Genomic DNA, 18,810 nt, shown 5'->3' on the forward strand with positions numbered 1-18,810 from the left:
CTTTCCCAGAGAGGCAATCCCCCAGCCTAAGCTAAGAGACAAGAAGAAAGGCTGACAAACTTTGTGACATGTATATTATACTTTTCAGCATGAGGAAGAATATAAAATTTTCTTTTACCTTCTGTTGCTAACACATGCCTCCCTTTATCTGTAAAAGGGGAATAGCATCCTCAGTCACCTGAGAAGCCTCCTGGAAATCTGAATTAGCAGATATATTCATAAAAATCATAAAAGTGAATAGGTCAGCATACAAACAGTAAGGATTAATATAATTCAATACTGGACATATCCCCCTGTAACATGAAATACATGAATTCCCTTTCTCATTTTACTCAGCTGAAATTAATCTAAGAGCATAGTATTTCTTTGTCAGAGGAATAAGCATGCTCTGCATAGAGATCCAAAGATAAAAAAAGACAGAAAGCAATCATGTATACATGAACATGCATATACTGATGTATCACATATTCATTTTTGTGTGTGTGTGCACCTGCACATGCATGCAGACACAAAAATAACATTCAGAAAGAAAAGAACAATGAGGGAAAAGTTTCCAAATGCCAGGAATCAATCATTAAGGGCTACAGACTCTTATAGGTGCCTTTGTTGAAAGAAAGAGGGTAGCATACACCAACACTGTGTTAAAGGAACACCTGAGAAGTGGTGACTCTAATGAGTGATCCTCACTCAACTTCCATTTCCTCTCCCTTTCTGCCTTTATGGAGAAGCTTATTTCTCCTTAGGTACTCAGCCAACTAACCTAAAGATAACAACACAGATGGAACAGAACGAGGAGTGCTACACTAAGAAAAAGGAGGGAAAAGTCAAACCACTACCAGAATATGAAGGAAAAATACTTCATTTCTGCAAAGTGTTTTAAGAATTCAGATATAAAGTTTCATATTTTTTTTAATTCAATTTCAGATCTTTTTTCAAACTACAGAGAAGACTCCCAAAATGGAGTTACTAAGACTAATTTTTAACTGTAAATAGAACCAGCAAAAAAAAGTGAAAGCACTTTTATGGCCATGATGTTTAAGAAAGATCATCTCTGATTTTGTCCCAGCTAAAGAGAGAGAAAAGAACAGTGATTTGGCTCCCTCTACATTTAAACCTCAGCAAGGTCTTAAAAAAACCCTTAATTTTTCCCCCCATAAAGCTTTTTTTACCCTAACGTGGAAATGTGACAAATATGCAACAGGGTGATAGCACTTTGCTGGAGGTGTAGAGATTTCATTGCAGGCAGAGGAACTTCAAAACTTCCTGAAAGGGCCCCCTCTGCAAAGGGGCTCAAACCTTCAAACCTTGCCACTTTACTGAAATGCTTTATGATCACCAGGCTAACTTCCATAATCTAGATGCTTCAAGTGCAGAAAATACAGAATGACATTACATAAAACTCCCAACAAACCAATGAACAAACAAACAATTCACAGATATTTGTCTTTTCTCACAGTTAATGAAAATGAAATTTTATTCTGAAACCTACAGGGGCAGGAGTTGTCAAAAAAGAAAGTATAAAAACATGAGCTTTTTAGAAAAGCAGTGCAAATCATAGTAGCAAAGTAACAAAAATTTATCTGATTCCTAGCACTTACATATATCTGGAAAATGGTTCTAAAGACAAAGTTCATGGTGGGATTTTTCTACGCAGTCTTCTCTACGTTTTCACCAGGAATTTCAACAGCATTTTATTGCAGAATTCCTTCAACAGAACCTAACTGATCACATAAAGAATGCTGACTTTACTTATGGTACTGAAAACTCTAGCTCAGATTTGCTCAGAATGAATAGGAAAATCAAAAGTAAAAAAACCCCAAGCATGAATAAGCTTGAGATTATATAAAAATTCCACACTTCATCTAAATTGTGTCCTTTTTCGTGTACAATTGAAATTGGTCTGAAATAGGTTAATGTGATAGCAGGTAATAATTTAAAATAATGATCTACCTCGAAATTTCACAACAGCCCATTTCCCCCCTTTTTGTATATTCTTCTGTACTTCTGAAGTACAATTAAGCTGTAATATTTCAGCATGGCGTCTTCTCTAGCACACATTTCTTCCAAGAGGTCTTAAGTACAGTCTGGATCTCACGCTGGGCCTAAGGTTTTGGAAAGACCTGAGTGAGACCTCTTCAGTAAGGTTAATTACCAGCTTATAGATGATCAACTAGCTGTTGCACAGTTTTCCCTGTCTCATCTGGCTCTCCCTAAGCAAGCAAACACATCCATGTTCTTCCAGGCAACTAAAATTGCTGGTTTTACCCTCTTGTCCCAGCTGTTTCATGCTGCTCTAGAAGAGAGAAGGCAACCAAAGAGCTGATAAATGCAGGTGCCCTGATTCTGAACCATGGAAAGAGCACAGCTAGAATTATGGGAGATCTGCCCAGCCCCAAAAGAGAAGGGCTCAAAGGCAAAGAGAAGGAGGCAATCAGAAGAAAAGGACATAGCTGGAGTGTCATTGCCTGCTGGCAAAACTCCCCAGTTTTATGAGTGGGGAATTACACTAAACTTCAATTTAAAGCACCTTTATGAGGTGTGGAGTTAGGCTGAGCCCCAGCTGGCTGCAATTTAGGAAAGTGAGCAGCAAAGAGGGCACCTCTGTGCCTCCCACTGCCAAAGCCTGAAGACAACAACTGTTCAGGAATGAGACTTACTTCTCTCATCACTTGCCATTCCAAAACACGCACCCAAAATCAAGAATAGACACAGTACGAGCTCACTGAAAGGTGCGCTGAACAGCCTGGGAGAGGGGAATAAAGAAGAAAATAGCACTAATGAAAATGACAATCAGTTCAATACTGCAGAGATTAGAGAAGAATTACTCTTTCAGTAGAACAACTCCCAGTTTTCCACACAAGCAGTTTTGCAATCCTACCCTTATATCCCCATGATATCATCTTTCTGGACAAAAGGAACTGGAACGGACAATTTACACGGCTTGCTACTGACACTGTAATTAGCCAGGTCATTGATGAGAGATGCACGAAAGCTCTTCCCCTCTCCCTCCCCTATCCTGGTATCGCCTTAAACTACCTCTACAAAGGATATGATCATAATTTTTCACAAAGAACTTTCTGTTAACACAAATGATATAGCAAAAAAGAATCCTCTTGGATTCTTTCTCTTGGATTTTTCTCTAAAGAGAGATGGGAGAGAGAGGAAATGGAGAAGAGGGGGAAGGAAAAGAGAGAGAAAAAAGAGATGTCTTAAATACCTTAAATTTGAAGCAAAGGACATTCCTTCAAAACAAATTTTATGGTGTGACTCAGTGTGATACTGGAAAAATGGGAAAACAAATCTGTCTCACAGGGAAAATTCTAGCATATTCAAGTTTGATCTTTCTTCCTAAATTATTCTGACTTAGCATCAGTTTGCTTTGTTCATTGAATATTCATTCTTCTAAGGAGGCCTGCTGGCTTCAGTGATCAACTTGCATGAGCAAATGCTTTCAGATGTGAATATAAGTTGTATGATGTGGTTCCTACTTGTTTGCATAATTAGATCAGAGGTCCTATGATGATGTTCAATATCCGAATTGATATTGATATATTCCAGTCTCCGAGGTGTTGCAACTTAAACTAACAGTGGCTGAAATCCTCTGGTTGCAGGGCACCATCTCCTGCAGATCTTGAGCAAACATCAACAGCTACAGGTATGTAGGCTCAAGTTTTGCTGCTGAGAAGAAGCCTGGGCAGAGGCATGCAGTATTCCACACAGAAACAGGGGCTTAAGGGTCTAAGGCAAAATCTTACATCTTTCCCTGCTAGACAGTCCTATGTTGTGCAAATCACGGACAGAGCACATAATCGAACAACATACTTAATAAATCACGGCAGAGTTTAAAGAGGCACTTCACTACTTAGGCAACTTTTTTTCAGAGTATCTTTCATGTTTTACACAGGAAGTAGGTATCAATTCTTTGAGGCTCTCTTCTGTGTATAAATCAGCACCAAGTTAATGGTTTGTAATCCCCAGTATAAGAATACACAGAGAGATAACTCTGCAATGTGATACAGAATTAGCATCCACAACAGTCTTCAGACCTCTTGTCATGACTGGAAATCCAGTTCTTTTTCCTGCTTTGTAAGTGATGATTGAGCCTCCACCTTCCTGCTTCCCCTCAGAGCAGCAGCCTGTCCTTCTTTTAGCACCTATTTTTTCAAGATAATCCACCTTCTTCCCATTCCCTTCCATACTCAAGTTTTGGTGGCCATAGGAAGGGAATAAATGGATTTAACTAGAGTATAAGCTATTATCAGCAGTGATTGCAAATTTCCTTTCTGCTATCTTACCATCCCTTATTACAAAGCAATTCTAAAATAATGGGGTCTTCTGTGTGCCACTACATCAGAAACAGCACACATTGAGGAGAAAAATGTATAACCAAGAACTCTGTGCAAAAGATTGTCTCCCAGAATTTTGCGGTTTTATATCCTCTGTATCATTTCAATTCATTTATCTAGTTAATTTAATCCTAAAACAATTTGTTTTCCCGATCTTTTACTGGCGGGCATCCTCAAATTAATATGAAGCACTGGATAGTATATTATTTTTTACAGCTTCTATCAAAGCAGTTTAGGACAAGATAAATAGAACAAATTTATTCTTTTTGGAAAAAATATAAAACTCAAAAAAATTTACTTCTACCTCTGCAGTATGAAATTTGTCACTAATCATTTTAAACTATGCCCTTTTATGCTTCTTCCATCTCTTTTAGCTTTCTATGCAGTTCTTTGATGTAACAAAGACAGTTTCAGACAAGATTTCAGTTCATCTGGAAAAAAAAATGCTTTAAGTCTTGAGGCAAAAAGCAGTGTATTTAAAATTTATATACTCCATAATGCCTTTGTTCTGAACTTGAACATCCTGAAAAACTTCTCCGCTTTCCTTTGCTTTCCGACTCTGAAGATCATTTGTTCTCATGGTTTCAGCTTCTTATTATGCAACAGTGACTTTAACTGGTGGTTCCAGCATTTAAGTACATGCACAGTCATGGCTGACCCTTTCTGATCAATTGCCAATCCATACAGGTTTGACTGATAAAAGAGCCAATTAGATTTAAGCAAATTAAGGGACATCACCAATGTCAACCACTTATTAAACTGAATGCTGAATTCCATGCATACCAAACACTAATGCACCAAGTCCCATTAAGAGTTGAAATCCTAACCCCATTAGTAACTCCAGACCACTACAGGGTAAGGGTCAAAAGAAAGTTTCATATTTATGGATTAACATTTGGATTCAGTTTTTATTTTTTTAAGCTTTCCAAGAACTCTTGAACCTGCACTTCAATTTTAGTCAAGAGCTTAGATAAAATAAATTCCTTATTTCTAAGATAGTTTTTTTTAAGCGTTGACTTTAAGCATGGCAATTCAGCTTGATAAGATATATTCAATCAAGTAACACCAAGGATTTGGTGTTCTCTATATTGTGTGCAGCGTGTTTTAAAGTTTAAAAAAAAGGAACAAAAGAAATGCATGTTGGAAAAAAACCTGTATCATAATTGTAAAACAGTGATCAGCAATAACTTCAAAATGGTATACTCCTTTGTGCTGTGCCACTCTCCCTCTTACATAATCTTCCATCCAGCTCCATGAACTACTCCCCACAGAGTAGATCTCTTAAATAGCATTTTTTTGGTATCCTTGAAAAGACAATGCTACATTTTAACACTCATTAAAAGGCTATGCATTCGTACATAACAAAACCTTCTTTACTTTTTGATCGAACAAATCTTCTAAGTGAAATCTTGGCCACTGAAGTAAAAAATAAAAATCTTTCTTATTAAAGTAGCAACTAGATTTCATTCAACAATTTAGAAAGTGTGAAGGCACTGAATACTGCCCAGTGTAAAATTACCATTATACTCATAATTTAGCATGCAATGGAATTGTGTAATATTCACTCATTACAATAAACATCATAGTAAAGCAAACATATCTTGTCCTAGATACACACACGTGTGTGTCTGTACATGTGTACACGTATAGTGAAAATACAGTGTGTGAGAGCACTTTTCTCATATGCACTGCTTCATTTATTATTCATTTCTCTACAGATCACAGTCCACTGGACAATAGTATGGAAGATTTCTTTAATAACTCTCACTGCTAATTTAATTCTACTTAAACACACATATCCTAGTGAATGCCACATGCTTTTCAGCATGATTTTATGTGTAAATCAGGATAATATGTTTTCAGATCATTAACTAAAAGGAAGCATGAACTAAAACCTATTTAACCAATGAGGTATTGCTTTTACACTACCACAAGGTCATAAAAAAGATAATTTCAAAGCTATAAGTTTTCTAATTGTAATCAACAACAATCTAATGATGAAAGAAAGTGTATCTTAATGGCTGTCATAAACTTGTGCACATCCTTGCTTATCTTTAAAGATCCTTTACTTTGTCATTTGGTGAAATTTTCACTACCAAATTTTGCTAAGCAAAATTGAAATGTGACACTGGAGTTAGAAATACCAGTGTCTTACTGCTCAGACTTAAATGAGCAGTAAAACTCACATGCAGTTTTATTATTATATGAGAATGTATATTTGTTAATAGTAGGTGCAACTTGACAATCGGATTGGAAAAGTATAAAATGGGCTGGGAATTGACTTTTTCCTTATTCCTCAGTAAACTGTCATAAAAACGCTGTATTGTATTTACTTCCTTTCCTGAAGTCCCCAAACCCAATCCATCTGTTTGCAAGCAAATTGTTTCAAGCCTGTGTTTTTGAACTGTAAGGTTGATGGTTTTTCTTTCTTTTTTTTCCTCTTTTTTTTTTATTTTCAAATTATATGTATATCCCTCTACACTGTTCTTGCTCAACAGCTACGCCACACATCTTTCAAAAACAAGTGTTGTTGGACTCTCACTTAAAAATTCAAAATTGCCTTAAATTAATTGTATCCATTGGCATTTATTTAACAAAAACTAATTAGCTAGGGTGTCTGTGAAAATAAAATGCAAAATACATCAGCTATAAATGTAAACTTTCTTGAAAAAAAAAACCCAACAACAAAGCCACAAAACAAAACCTTGCACTAGGGTGTATTTGCTCAATTCTTTTATTTCAAATTGTTATGAAATAATATCCAGACTGGCTTACAACCTAATTCACTGCAAATCAGCACATGGTAACTGACTTTCTTACAGCTACACTATTTTGTGGGTTCTCGTTCAATATATTGCCAATGGTTTCTATTACTATTATTAAACAAATTCTCTAAGTCTATCCAGTAAGTGTTCCTTTTCAGCACTTACAACTTTTGCTCTAAAACAGATTACAAAATGCAGGTGAGTCTCTCTGTATTCTTGGGCTAGATTAGCTGTCCATGCTAGAATACACCACCATTCACAGAAAAAAAATGAAGTACATAATGCACTTCTCACCTTCATAATATGCTAACTACACAGCTATGTATTTTCATTTTCTGGTTCTTAAATGGAACAACGTGAAAAATTAGAAGCCAAAAAGAACAATTTTGTGAGTAAGAACTACTAACGCAAACATATTCTTCTGAACTTCAGTCCTCAGCTGCGATAATAAATAACATTTTGTGGAACAGAGTGTTTGTGTAATTGTTACATGCACAGAAAAAGCACTTTTTCATACTTACCTCCTGGAGGCATGACTATGGTTATAGCATCACTTATCAAGCTGCCCTGGCTGTTGGACACGTTCACTTGTACTGTGTAGTTAGAAAATGGAATCAGGCCTTTAATGGGTACCCATACATTGAATTCCTTGCTGCTGCACAACATCCGAGTATCATTTACAAGAGAATAATTAGCATTATCTGTTATGGAAAAACAAGAGGGGGAGGGAAGGAACAAATGTTAGGCCTTGCATCTGCTACAATTCACTGTCTTTATGAACCAAGTCTTATTTCTACTCAAATGAAGAGTTGCCATTTATACCAGTAACACACAAAATTTTGGTCTATTGCGAAGAAAAAATATTATTCACCATTTCTTCTCCTTTTGCCAACAGTTTGTGGTATTTGTAGATATTGGAAAATAAACAAACCAATACATGAATCAATCAGTTGCAAAGCTGATTGCTACATACAGCAAACAGAAGTTCTAGAACAGTTGTGTGGTAATTGCAGATTCCAAACATTAATGATAATTCTTATGCCCATGAAAGACTGGCAAAACCTTTCGAATTCTCTACAAAAACGCTTAACTTAGGAGTTTATAAGCTAATTCCATTGGATGCATAACAGCCATCCGCAGTTACACAAGCTTTCCAGCATGGCCTGCAGTCCTCTCAAAGACAAAAGAAGGATTTGAAGTACTCAGTTTATCAGCTGAAATCATCATAGCAACCTACATGTCCTCTGCAACCCTTTTAAGATCTCAAAATTAAGATAAGACAATATTCTACCCTACGAAAATAAAAAAAAACCCAACCCTTCCAAAATACCTAGTTAGATTAGAAAATAAAAAATTATATGTCAAGTAACATTTTTTTGACTTCATGAAGACCTTGGTCACATATCTGAGAGCCAAGCTGACTCATTTAAATATCATCTCATATTTTGAATATATGAAGTGCTACATAAACAATTAATATTACTATTACCATCCAGCAATTCATGAAGAGCTCTCACACTGAAGTCAGTGGAAATTCTGTATTACAAACAACAGCAGAATCACACAAGTTTAAGTATGAGAATGAGATTAAACAGACTATAACTATAAAAATATTGTAAATCAATTAAGACATTGTCACAGCTAGAAGATTCAATATTTACATCTGAGTCATCTACAAAATCTAAATAAGACAATTACAAAAAACCTAAGGAAATCAACCTTTTAATTTATTTTTAAAGGGACACTCATCAGACTTACTCATTTTGATGCAAGTTTCAAATTAACTATTAAAACTGAAATGCTATTCAATCAGAAACAATTTTTTAAATATTCCATATTTCTATGATGTGCATTAAGGTGCATTTGCAGTACATTTCAGTCATGCTCACATTACATTTTTCCATGGATGAGTGATCTGGATTTTCCTCTAATTTTGGGATTCCTATGAACAATCTGGTTCACTTAGGGTACAAATCCAAGCCATTCCTTTATTTTGGTGCTCATGAGCTGCACTGATGTTTTCAGTTGTTCTACCGGTAATGTACAACAACCTTATTTTCTGAGGTTTTGGGGAGGGGGACAGCTTTGGAAAACTTTTTTATAAGTCTGCCTTGTAGCCTGGTACCTCATTGCTCAAATCCTACCTCAAATACACCCTGCCATAGCACCAGACCACCCAAACAGACTACAGCAGTGTGAAGGTAGAATGATTTCATGAAGCCTGATGGATTTATTTTGGATTTCACTGAAGTTTATCTGAGAGACCCTGTTTTAGGTACAGCAAGGGAGGCAAAGCTTCTTACCATGCAAGAAGAGCAACCACATTTACACATTCCACATACAGAATCCTGCAGAAGTGAAGTTATTTTGTCTGAGATTACTCTTATGTACCCAGGCTACTCAACGAGCACTAGAAAAATGCATCTGCATTACTTGATCTCAGCTTTTAAATTGCATATCAAACTATCCTTCTGCACCTTTGTGAAACTGTCCCTGTGTGTGATCTGGGAGAAGATGCAATCCAACAAAGCATACTCCCCCTATTATCTATCACAGTTTTTGTGATGTTTGTGACTTATTATTTGTGAAGATCATGCAACAACATTTGACATATATATTCTTAAGATCCTAGAGACATTAAACACTTAAGGACTCAGCTGGCTGTGGAAAAAAAGAGATGCATTTTTCAAACGTTTCACCTCCAGTGTGTGGGAAAATTTAAAAATACAGTGTTAACAGAGCAGCACATAAGATAGATTCAAACCTCAAGCATAAAAAGAATTTGTCTAACAGAAATTTATATATTCCAAATTCATGTGAAAATGAAACTTCTTCTATCAACAGTACAGTCTTAACTTGTTCATATTTTAATTTCATCCACCTGAGCCTGGAAGGAAACCATGTAATTCCTCTGCTGATATTTTTATTCCATTTTAAATCTTTCTTCCAATGGCTACCTATACTATATTTTAAAAATACAGTTTCGAGTAACAAAAAATGAATTAAAAGGATAACACTCTATTCCAAGTTGCCTGGATAACAACATTAATATACAGTAATTATACAATTAGTTGTAACATTAAATTCTAGTTATAGCAGAGTGATTACTCGGCAATTATAAGAAGTATATAATTACTCAATAATTAGGAGAAGTATGTAATTACATAACCATTTTATTCAGCTCAAAAATGAACTCGCAAATTTACAATGAGATAGACAACATAGCAGCTCAAAATTTTTCATTGCTTCTAATAAAAAGCTAAGGAGTACTTGCAAGTTTCCTAACCCAAATTTTACAGAGACAAAAGGTGTTTTATCCCAATTCCCAGCCAAGGAACTCAGTGCTGCTGGCAAGTAAAATATTAGAAGAACATTTTTAAAATGCAGGTCTTGCTGTGGCTGACTTGCAATATGCAGCTTTGCCACTTCTCACTGCCTAAACTTTGCTTTCAGTGGGCTGGAAAATGCAGACACATAGGTTCAGCCTGACAGAAAGTGATACAGCGATAACCCTGTCATATCACTCCATGCCATTCCTGCCCAGACTGCCTCAGTGTGGACCCAATTTGTGAGTATAAGTGGATGAGGCCTCCATTTTTCCATTTTTCCTGTGTGTTTTTCTCTCCATCCTGCTCCCAAGTCCTACTGTAGCCCACCAGCAAGTGTGCTGCAGATCTAAACAGCAGTTGCCCCAGACAGTGGTAAAGTCCTAAGAGACATCGCTCTACTTCAGACAAGTGGTTTGTACCAGAACACCTCCTCATTTCTGCCTTGTAATTCCTGCCATGAACAGACAGTGGCACTCCAACAACCCTGATTCGCCCACGGTTCTTTCAACGTGAACAGCCTGAAGGGGCAGAAGACAAACTCCTACATCTGGCTCACCACATCCTTCAACACTTAAGGCATGCAAACACCTGTACCAAAAGATGAATCTCAACAGGCAAGCGCTCAGAGACACCATTTTCTATAACGTCTTCTAAAAAACTAAATCCTTTGCAGACATGAAGGGCTTCCCCAGGCTCCTTACTCTTTCCATATTTTTGCATAGTTATGGTTTTGTTCCTTTACTAGCCTTCCTGCTCAGTTCTCTACATCTCCCCAAAATTATCTGAGGGGCTTCTTTGCCAAAGGCTGCTATTTGAGAAATACTTCTGCTGTTCCCAGTTTATACCTAGTTTATATCAGATCAAAGCATGTCAGTTTTTCAAGAAAAGATCCATATGAAGAAATGAGGGCTAAAGAATATCCATAAATATACTTAAAAGTTATGTATAGTTGAAACAAGTCAAGGAATAAAACATGCTTGCATTAAAAAGACACACAAATACATATTCCACTCAAAATCACTTTTTAAAACTTCTAAGCTTCAAAAAGCACTCTAGCTGGTGAGTATCTGTACTTGAGGGTTCAGTATGGTTTTGGGTGGACACTTTGCAGGGGCTCCCAAGCAGATGTGCATTCCTGTTACTGAGCACCCCTGTAAATAGGTGAATTAAGCTCCTGTTAGTCAGTGGTGCGTAAATTACTGCTGTCCTGGGTCCGTCATCCTACAGAGTTCACTAGATTGAAATAACATAAATGGGTATCCTTTTCCATTCTTGTTATAATCATTGTCACAAGAATTTTAATGCCTCATATATTCCATAATTTTTTTCTGTGTGCTGTACTGCTCTGACCTTTTCAATATTCTGTAATTTGACTGGCTGGCGATTTCAAGTTCTCTCCTTTTTACAGCCTTATTAACTTGTAGGGAAGAGGTGAAATGCACAGCCAATCAGAATACATAATATTGCAAAGGTCACAGCAGTACAGTATAGTATCAGCAGACACAGAATACTGTATATTAGTCATTAGCATCCTGATATCTTATTCATGTGACAAAGGTTGTCAGGAGCGCAGGAAATGATACAACATGAAATCATTCTCACAGCAAAGAAATAATACAAACTAAACACGTTCATTTCACATTTAAGAACTTTTTTTCCCTCCTAATTTGGCACATCTAAAGGTACTCCTTCCATCAGGATCAAAATTAATGTTTTTAAGGAAAAAGCTAATAAACTGAGATGTCTCATTTTTATGTAGTAAAGAGAGAAAGACACATATTTCACAAGTGTGGGCAAATACCAAGTAATTCTATTAGTATCACTGCATTCGTGGTTAATACCAATCCATACTTTACATATAGTTCCATTATGTCCTGATAACCTTTTTTACATTACAGAATATGTTGTACCACGATATTCAAGCAGACAGAAGCAGAACTATTACCACTGAAGAAGACTACTCAAAGACTAAATGTAGCAAAAATCCAGCTCAATGAACAATTCATATGAGTACCTATACAAAGATTACTTAGTTAACTATCACAAACACTTAGAGTTCTTTTTATGCCTGCTTTGTATGACTATGAGCAAAAGGAGGTTAAGCCTTCTATCTTGGGCCATGTAAAAAATTAATATCAGATCAGAAGAGCAAAATAAAAATGAAACAGGAACGCACTTTTTCGGCCCTTTTGCCCAGAACTCATCCTCACTGTCACCAGTTTCTGTCCCTATGTTAGTTTGTGTCTCTTTGGCCCCCCATCTTTGGGGGGAAGTTCTGTGACTATGCACACTTCTTTGTGCCTAAGCTCATTCTTTTGTCCATTAGTTTTGCCTATACATCGGCCTCATATCTACCACAAAATCTACTCTTTTCCTCCCAGCTAAGATTTTTCCTTTGTTCCTTTCTCCCTTTCCCACTGTTTCTAAAGCAGTATTCAGAATAAAAATATCACTTTCCATTAGTTTGATTATTCCAATAGAAAACCAGCTGAAAATATTTCCTTGACATTATTGGTGGCTCACTTTTCCTAAGAATTGCAATAATGAACTGTTCTCAAACTGCCATCTCAATTGTTATACTGACTTGTGAAGCAGCTTGGCTTTGAGCCATACCCCTCTTTTCAAAAAACTATTGGGGGGTTTATGTGTTTTGAGAGGAGGCTGGTTTTTATGTTTTGGCATTCTGTTTTGGAGGTTTTGTTTTGTTCTGTTTTTTTCTTTCTTTTTTTCAGATGAGCACACTGCCGATTTTTTGCCTCAATGTCTTGAATCACTATTCGTTCCCCTTCTCCTGAGCTGACAGATGTATTGTTCCTATGGACATATCATGGTCACAGTCCATCAAATGGAGTCCAAAACTTAAAGACTCTCAACACATGAAAACTTCACTCTCACAGGCTAGGAGGAGTTGCTGAATGAGTCACAACGGGTCATTTAAAAGCACTGTGGGAAACTGGAAAAATTATTAATCTAATATTTTACTTTTCCTGTAAATAAGAAGAGTTTCACATTATCTGCACTGAAAAAATTTATCTGTTTCCTTTTTCCATGGGAATTAAAAGAAGCCTTTAGTTTTAAATCTGAAAAATGGAAAATATTTGAAGAGCAAGTTCAAAATCCGTGTTGGCGCACACAGCAGAAATCTGAAAGCTCAAAGACCCAGACGCAGTTCCTGAATAGTACTCAAGTCATCACTCAAAGAGGCTTCTTACAGACTCAGATTTGGTAGAGCTATCTTAGACTGTCCTGAGATGTAAAGAATGTGTATGTTGTCTGTCACTGACATTGGAAAGGGATTCCTCCTCTCTATTCAGCCTGGTGAGACACACCTGGAGAGCTCATCCTGTTCTGGAGTCCCCAGTACAACACAGATCTAGATTAACTGGAGTGGAGTCCATGCAAAGACGATTAAGGGCTTGAAGGATCTGTCACACACAGAGAGTTTGAGAGAAGTGGGGTTGTTTAGCCCCAAGAAGAGGGGGAAGGATCTTAAAAATGCGTACAAATACCTGCTGTGACGGTATAAAGTAGCCAAATACTTCTCAGCAATATATAGCAGCAGAACAAAAGGCAATGGGTACATACAGAAAATATAAGAAATTCTGTTTAAACCTAAGAAAAAACTTTTTTACTTTGAAATTGGTCAAACACTGGAACAAGTTGCTCAGCATCTCCAACTCTGGAGATACTCAAAACCCAGCTGGACACTGTCGTGGGCAATGTGCTCCAACTAACCCTGCTTGGAAAAGAGAGCTTGAACTGGTTGTTCCCTAGAGGTGCTCTCTGACCTCAGCTGTTATATGATTCTATGAAAATTTGTAGAATGCTTCAAGAACCCTAAGGCAAAGCAGGGGTAATCATTATGATGAAAGCATGTTCCTGTCAGTAGAAATAAGTGATTATTAGTGTTACAAACACTAAGTAATGTGCATTTATGTGCTCATTAATTCTACGGACTGAAAAAAGAATAAAGCCCACAGCTTGATGTGAGAGCTCACGCAAGAAAGTTAGCACAGACCCCATGGATAGTTAATGACCGCAGCCGAGATTAGGCTGCATCATGATGGCAGGCAGGAAAGAACCTTTGGTGTGTGGTCTCATCTATCCCTTGGAGCTTTCAGTTCAGTGCCATGAGGCTTTGAACTAAAAAAACCTCTGTAATTGTTGATGAAGCTGCCAAGACAAAACCTTTTTGATTTGAATTACTGGTTTTTCTCATTACTCTTTCATAAACACAGAAACATGTAATGAGTCTTGCAACTGAGTCGGTCTCATTTAGACCTTCCAGTTAAAACAGTGTTTTAAGTACATTAAATCTCTGCTGTAATTATAGTCATCTCCACTGTAACTCAATTTTTCTGCAACAGCACCAAGGGGCATCAGTTCTGGATCCCCCACACCGCACGCCGTACTAAGTGTTTTAGAGACACACAGTAAGAACGCAGCCCATGACCTAAAACAAACTGTGGAAAATGAGTAGAACCAACTTCTCTGTATTTCAAAAAGGTTTCCAGTGTCCAAGCACTGATATCCTGATATGAACAGGAGGAAGTGTCCCAGCACAGTTTAGTAATCCAAGTGGCAAAACGTCACATTGTACGCAAGACATCAAATAGCAAAAGCATTTGCTGCATTTGCAATCTTAAGCTGATGACAGAGCTTATAGTTCCTGATTTCATGTGTTTTGTTTGAGGGGTTTTATAGACAAATGATGAGACTTTATCAAGTTTATTTCATGAGGGATTTTATACACTAAAAAACCATTCAGAAACAGTCAGCTTCAAAACCTTCAAGCTTGCTTCTCCATGGTTAGAACATTTTTTCTCTAGCTGCAGCAGTACATAAATGGAGATTATCACAGTATCTGGTTTCTGAATCTATGCCCATAATTCATGGATGCCAATAAGAATTTTCCATTCTCCAGGGACACTATCAGAAGGAGACTAGCTAAACACACAGAGCAGAACTTGGAGTCTCAAATCCATAATCAAATATCTAGATTGATTGTGTCACTTGCACTTGTATTGATTTCAATTGGAGCAGCTGACCCAAGGGAATAATAAAAATGTGGAATAAAACTGATTTATGAGAAGAAAATAAATCCTTTTGTGAGTGGTAATGAATTGGTACTATTTAACCCTTTCAATCACAAAGGGAGAACACTACTTATTTTTTCAGAATGCTGAGTCAGCCGAAAGAAGTCATATAAAAGAAGTCAATACTGTCAAATGCCATTACACTTAGTTGTAATACTTTGGAAGGAATGAAGCTCTAAACTTGATCTAGGATTTTTGTTTGACATAAGACATTCTTTTGCTTTTTCCAGTCACCTTTCATGAAATGTCATAAATGATGCACTTATAGATTGAAGGAACCACAGAATCACTCAGGTGAGAGTTTATTGCACTTACGTATAAAGCCCTTCCCTCTAGACTATTTAGGGCAAAACCACATAGAGTAACATAAACAGCCACAGTAACTGCACACAATCATCCCTATAAAAGGATGACCTATCACAGTATCTTGATCTTTCTGGTATCACACTACAAACTTACATAATCAAAACCTAATTTGATTCCCCCTTAGAAAGTGCAAAGGAAAACTTAATCAAAAGCTTGTCAAATCCCAGTTTTCATCACGCTTTCTCTACCTGAGAAAACAGATGGAGTTTATATTAAAGAGAAGTTTATTTGTTTGAAGCCAACACATAGAAATACTCAAACCCAATTTCTTTATCTGTGGAAGCTCTAGCCAGATTGTATATATCTTGTTTGGGTTATGTCATTGAAATTAATTATTTTGTGTTTAATGTCATAAATTGTTTTTTTTTCATTTAGTACTTACCATAGATACCTAAGCACTGTCAATGTAGCCTTCATGTGGGTTAAAAATTCTGGAAGACATTCATTAACTAAAAGACTGTTTTTGTAGGAAAACTGATTGGCAAATTCCCTTTTACTCAATACTGTTTACCAGAGCCATCTCCAGAAGATTGCTATTATTCCCTAGACTATTCCAAGGGAGTAGAAACAGTCTTAGAGCCTATCCTTCTATAGGCAGTCACTAGGAACTTCAGTCTGTTAAGAACTGATAGTACATTCCTCACAGAAATGGGGTCCACCCCTATGTGCCTGCTTTATCACAGGAAACCAAATAAATTACAAAGTACAAGACAGAAAATGTACATGTGACAAAAAACATAACTATGGGAATAGAGTGATGCACAAGATCAATTAAAACACCATCTGTGGTCTGATGCTAGAGTCTTCACCAAGTAAATGGTCAGATGTAGGAATTAGAGAGTGACTTTCATTTTGCTTTCCTCAGAGACACCTATACTACAGAAAAGAAAAGAACAGGATACCTGATACTGACAGGAATTATGCTAGTAGATGGTGTATTGTGAAGCTGTTCAAAATCTACTGAAGCTCAACTAAACATTACTCAATAATCATCCTGAAGTGTATGCAAAACCAGGAGTTTTGTACCCATGCAAATCAAAATTTAAATGCTGTATTATTCCAAGGCAAAATACCCCTAACTTCTGCTCTGGTGAACAGATTAAATATGGCTATTTCAAAATGGGTTATGCATCCCCATTGCTCCCTGTCCTCAAATATCTTTAGGACTGGTGAGTTTTATAGGTCTGTAGCTAGAACTAAGAAGACAGACAAAATGAGAGAGGAAGGAGACGAAATATGAAAAATCTCCTTAATGGTTGGCTTGGAAAAGCAGCTAAGGGCTCCCACAAAAGTATCCCACACTGGGGGTGGGGAGGTTATCTCTCTGGTGCAGAAGGTGGTAAGCATTCTGTAATAAGTTTTACTCGTCATTCCCAAGCCTTCAGCACAAGACAGGCTAGGAACTTCAAGGAGCCTCAGAATTCCTTTCCTCACTTCTGTTGTCATCTGCAGGTGGTGTCTTCCCCTAGCAAAAATTGCTTTTTGCACTAGGTTGATTCTTAACACTCCCTTTTTGACTTCTGATTGGAGAGGGTACTGAAAGAGCACTGTGCCCAGTCAAGACTATAAGAGGACCTTTCTTATAGAAGTCAAAGGAATAGATGGTCTGAGTTTTACTATACTTATCCATATATATAGTAAATATTAAACTAAAAAGATTAGATGAGCAACATTAGAATGTATACATGTAAAAGTCAACTTGTTTATGCTGTATTCTGCTGTTGGAATTCTCCACTTTGCCAAGAGAACGAGTGGGCTGCAAGGAACCTTTCTGGTACACCATCTCCAAATAAGCAGAATAAGCAGATGAATAATTTTTTTCTTTACAAAAATACCCGATGAACCACCTTGCTGAAAATATTGGACCTTAGATGGTATGTCATCAACAGAAGTTATAAAAAGTACAAAAAAAAAAACCCCAAGAAACAAAAAAAACAAAAACCCAAACTGAAAATAACACACATTGATTTCTACATAAGCAACATAAGTTCCAAGTATAACCCTGCAACTTTGTGTTATGAAACTCCCTAAGGACATACAGTTAATTAAGGATTCTCTTTAGGTCAGACTTGCATTCAAATGCATCACAACATCTTGGGGGCCACAGATTTGGATTAATTTTGTGCTAATGCAGTCATTTGTCAGAGGTAAGAAGATAAGAATTCCCTCCAAATGTCTCCTCTGAAAAAGAGGTAATACCTGATTCTTCCTGTCCCAGAACTTAATTTCAGACACACAGATGCAATTATAAATGACCCTGTACTCTATCTGAACCAACCTGAGAATAAATAGGGATGAATGAGGAAACTACTTGAGGGAAATAAGCCTGACTCTGTCACCTTTCTTTCCCCTCAAGTCCTCTGAGAATTGGGAGTGTATCAGATAACAAGAACTCTAACTACTCTTGAAGAGGGAAAAACTGTTTGTGGTCTGGTAGTATCGTATTTTATGGCTTGGACTAACCAATTGCAAACCAAATTCCTCTTTAAGGCTCCTCCCAAGCAGATACTGGGCCTTAAATGACTTGAGGCAAAGCAACTTGTCTTTGCATTGTATTGAGCCCAAGCAGTGATGCCTGAGCACTGCAGAGCTGGGACAGAGCCCTCAATTCCTAAAGTCCTATTTAATCTCCATATGCAGTTTGCTGGAAACAAATACTTTTCTGGAAAATTATAACATACCTATATAGACCAAAATGGTGGAGAACATACCCATATAGACCAGAATGGTGAAACAGCCCCAATAAAGTTCCTTCCTGTTTTTTAACAACTACTTTCACAGAGAAAGGTTTTCATAAAAATGAAGAGTTTAATTAAAAACTGAAAGCTAATTGATACAGATTATTTCCCTTGAATACATTGTTAAATCATGGCCAAACTATGGAAAAATCCAGTATAAGTATCCTCCT

At 36.9% G+C, this 18,810-nt stretch overlaps 1 protein-coding gene across 1 annotated transcript in view; it reads right to left on the reverse strand.

The window, feature by feature from the left end:
* The window catches only part of USH2A (usherin), a 388,071-nt gene that overhangs the window by 159,674 nt on the left and 209,587 nt on the right, over window positions 1–18,810 (reverse strand). The window contains exon 38 of the mRNA XM_017730037.1: window positions 7,633–7,812. Coding sequence (XP_017585526.1) covers window positions 7,633–7,812 — 180 coding nt within the window. The remainder of the gene's footprint in view (window positions 1–7,632; window positions 7,813–18,810) is intronic.

This window comes from Corvus brachyrhynchos, unplaced genomic scaffold (assembly GCF_000691975.1).
Source record: "Corvus brachyrhynchos isolate BGI_N302 unplaced genomic scaffold, ASM69197v1 scaffold101, whole genome shotgun sequence".
Classification (NCBI taxonomy): Eukaryota; Metazoa; Chordata; class Aves; order Passeriformes; family Corvidae; genus Corvus; species Corvus brachyrhynchos.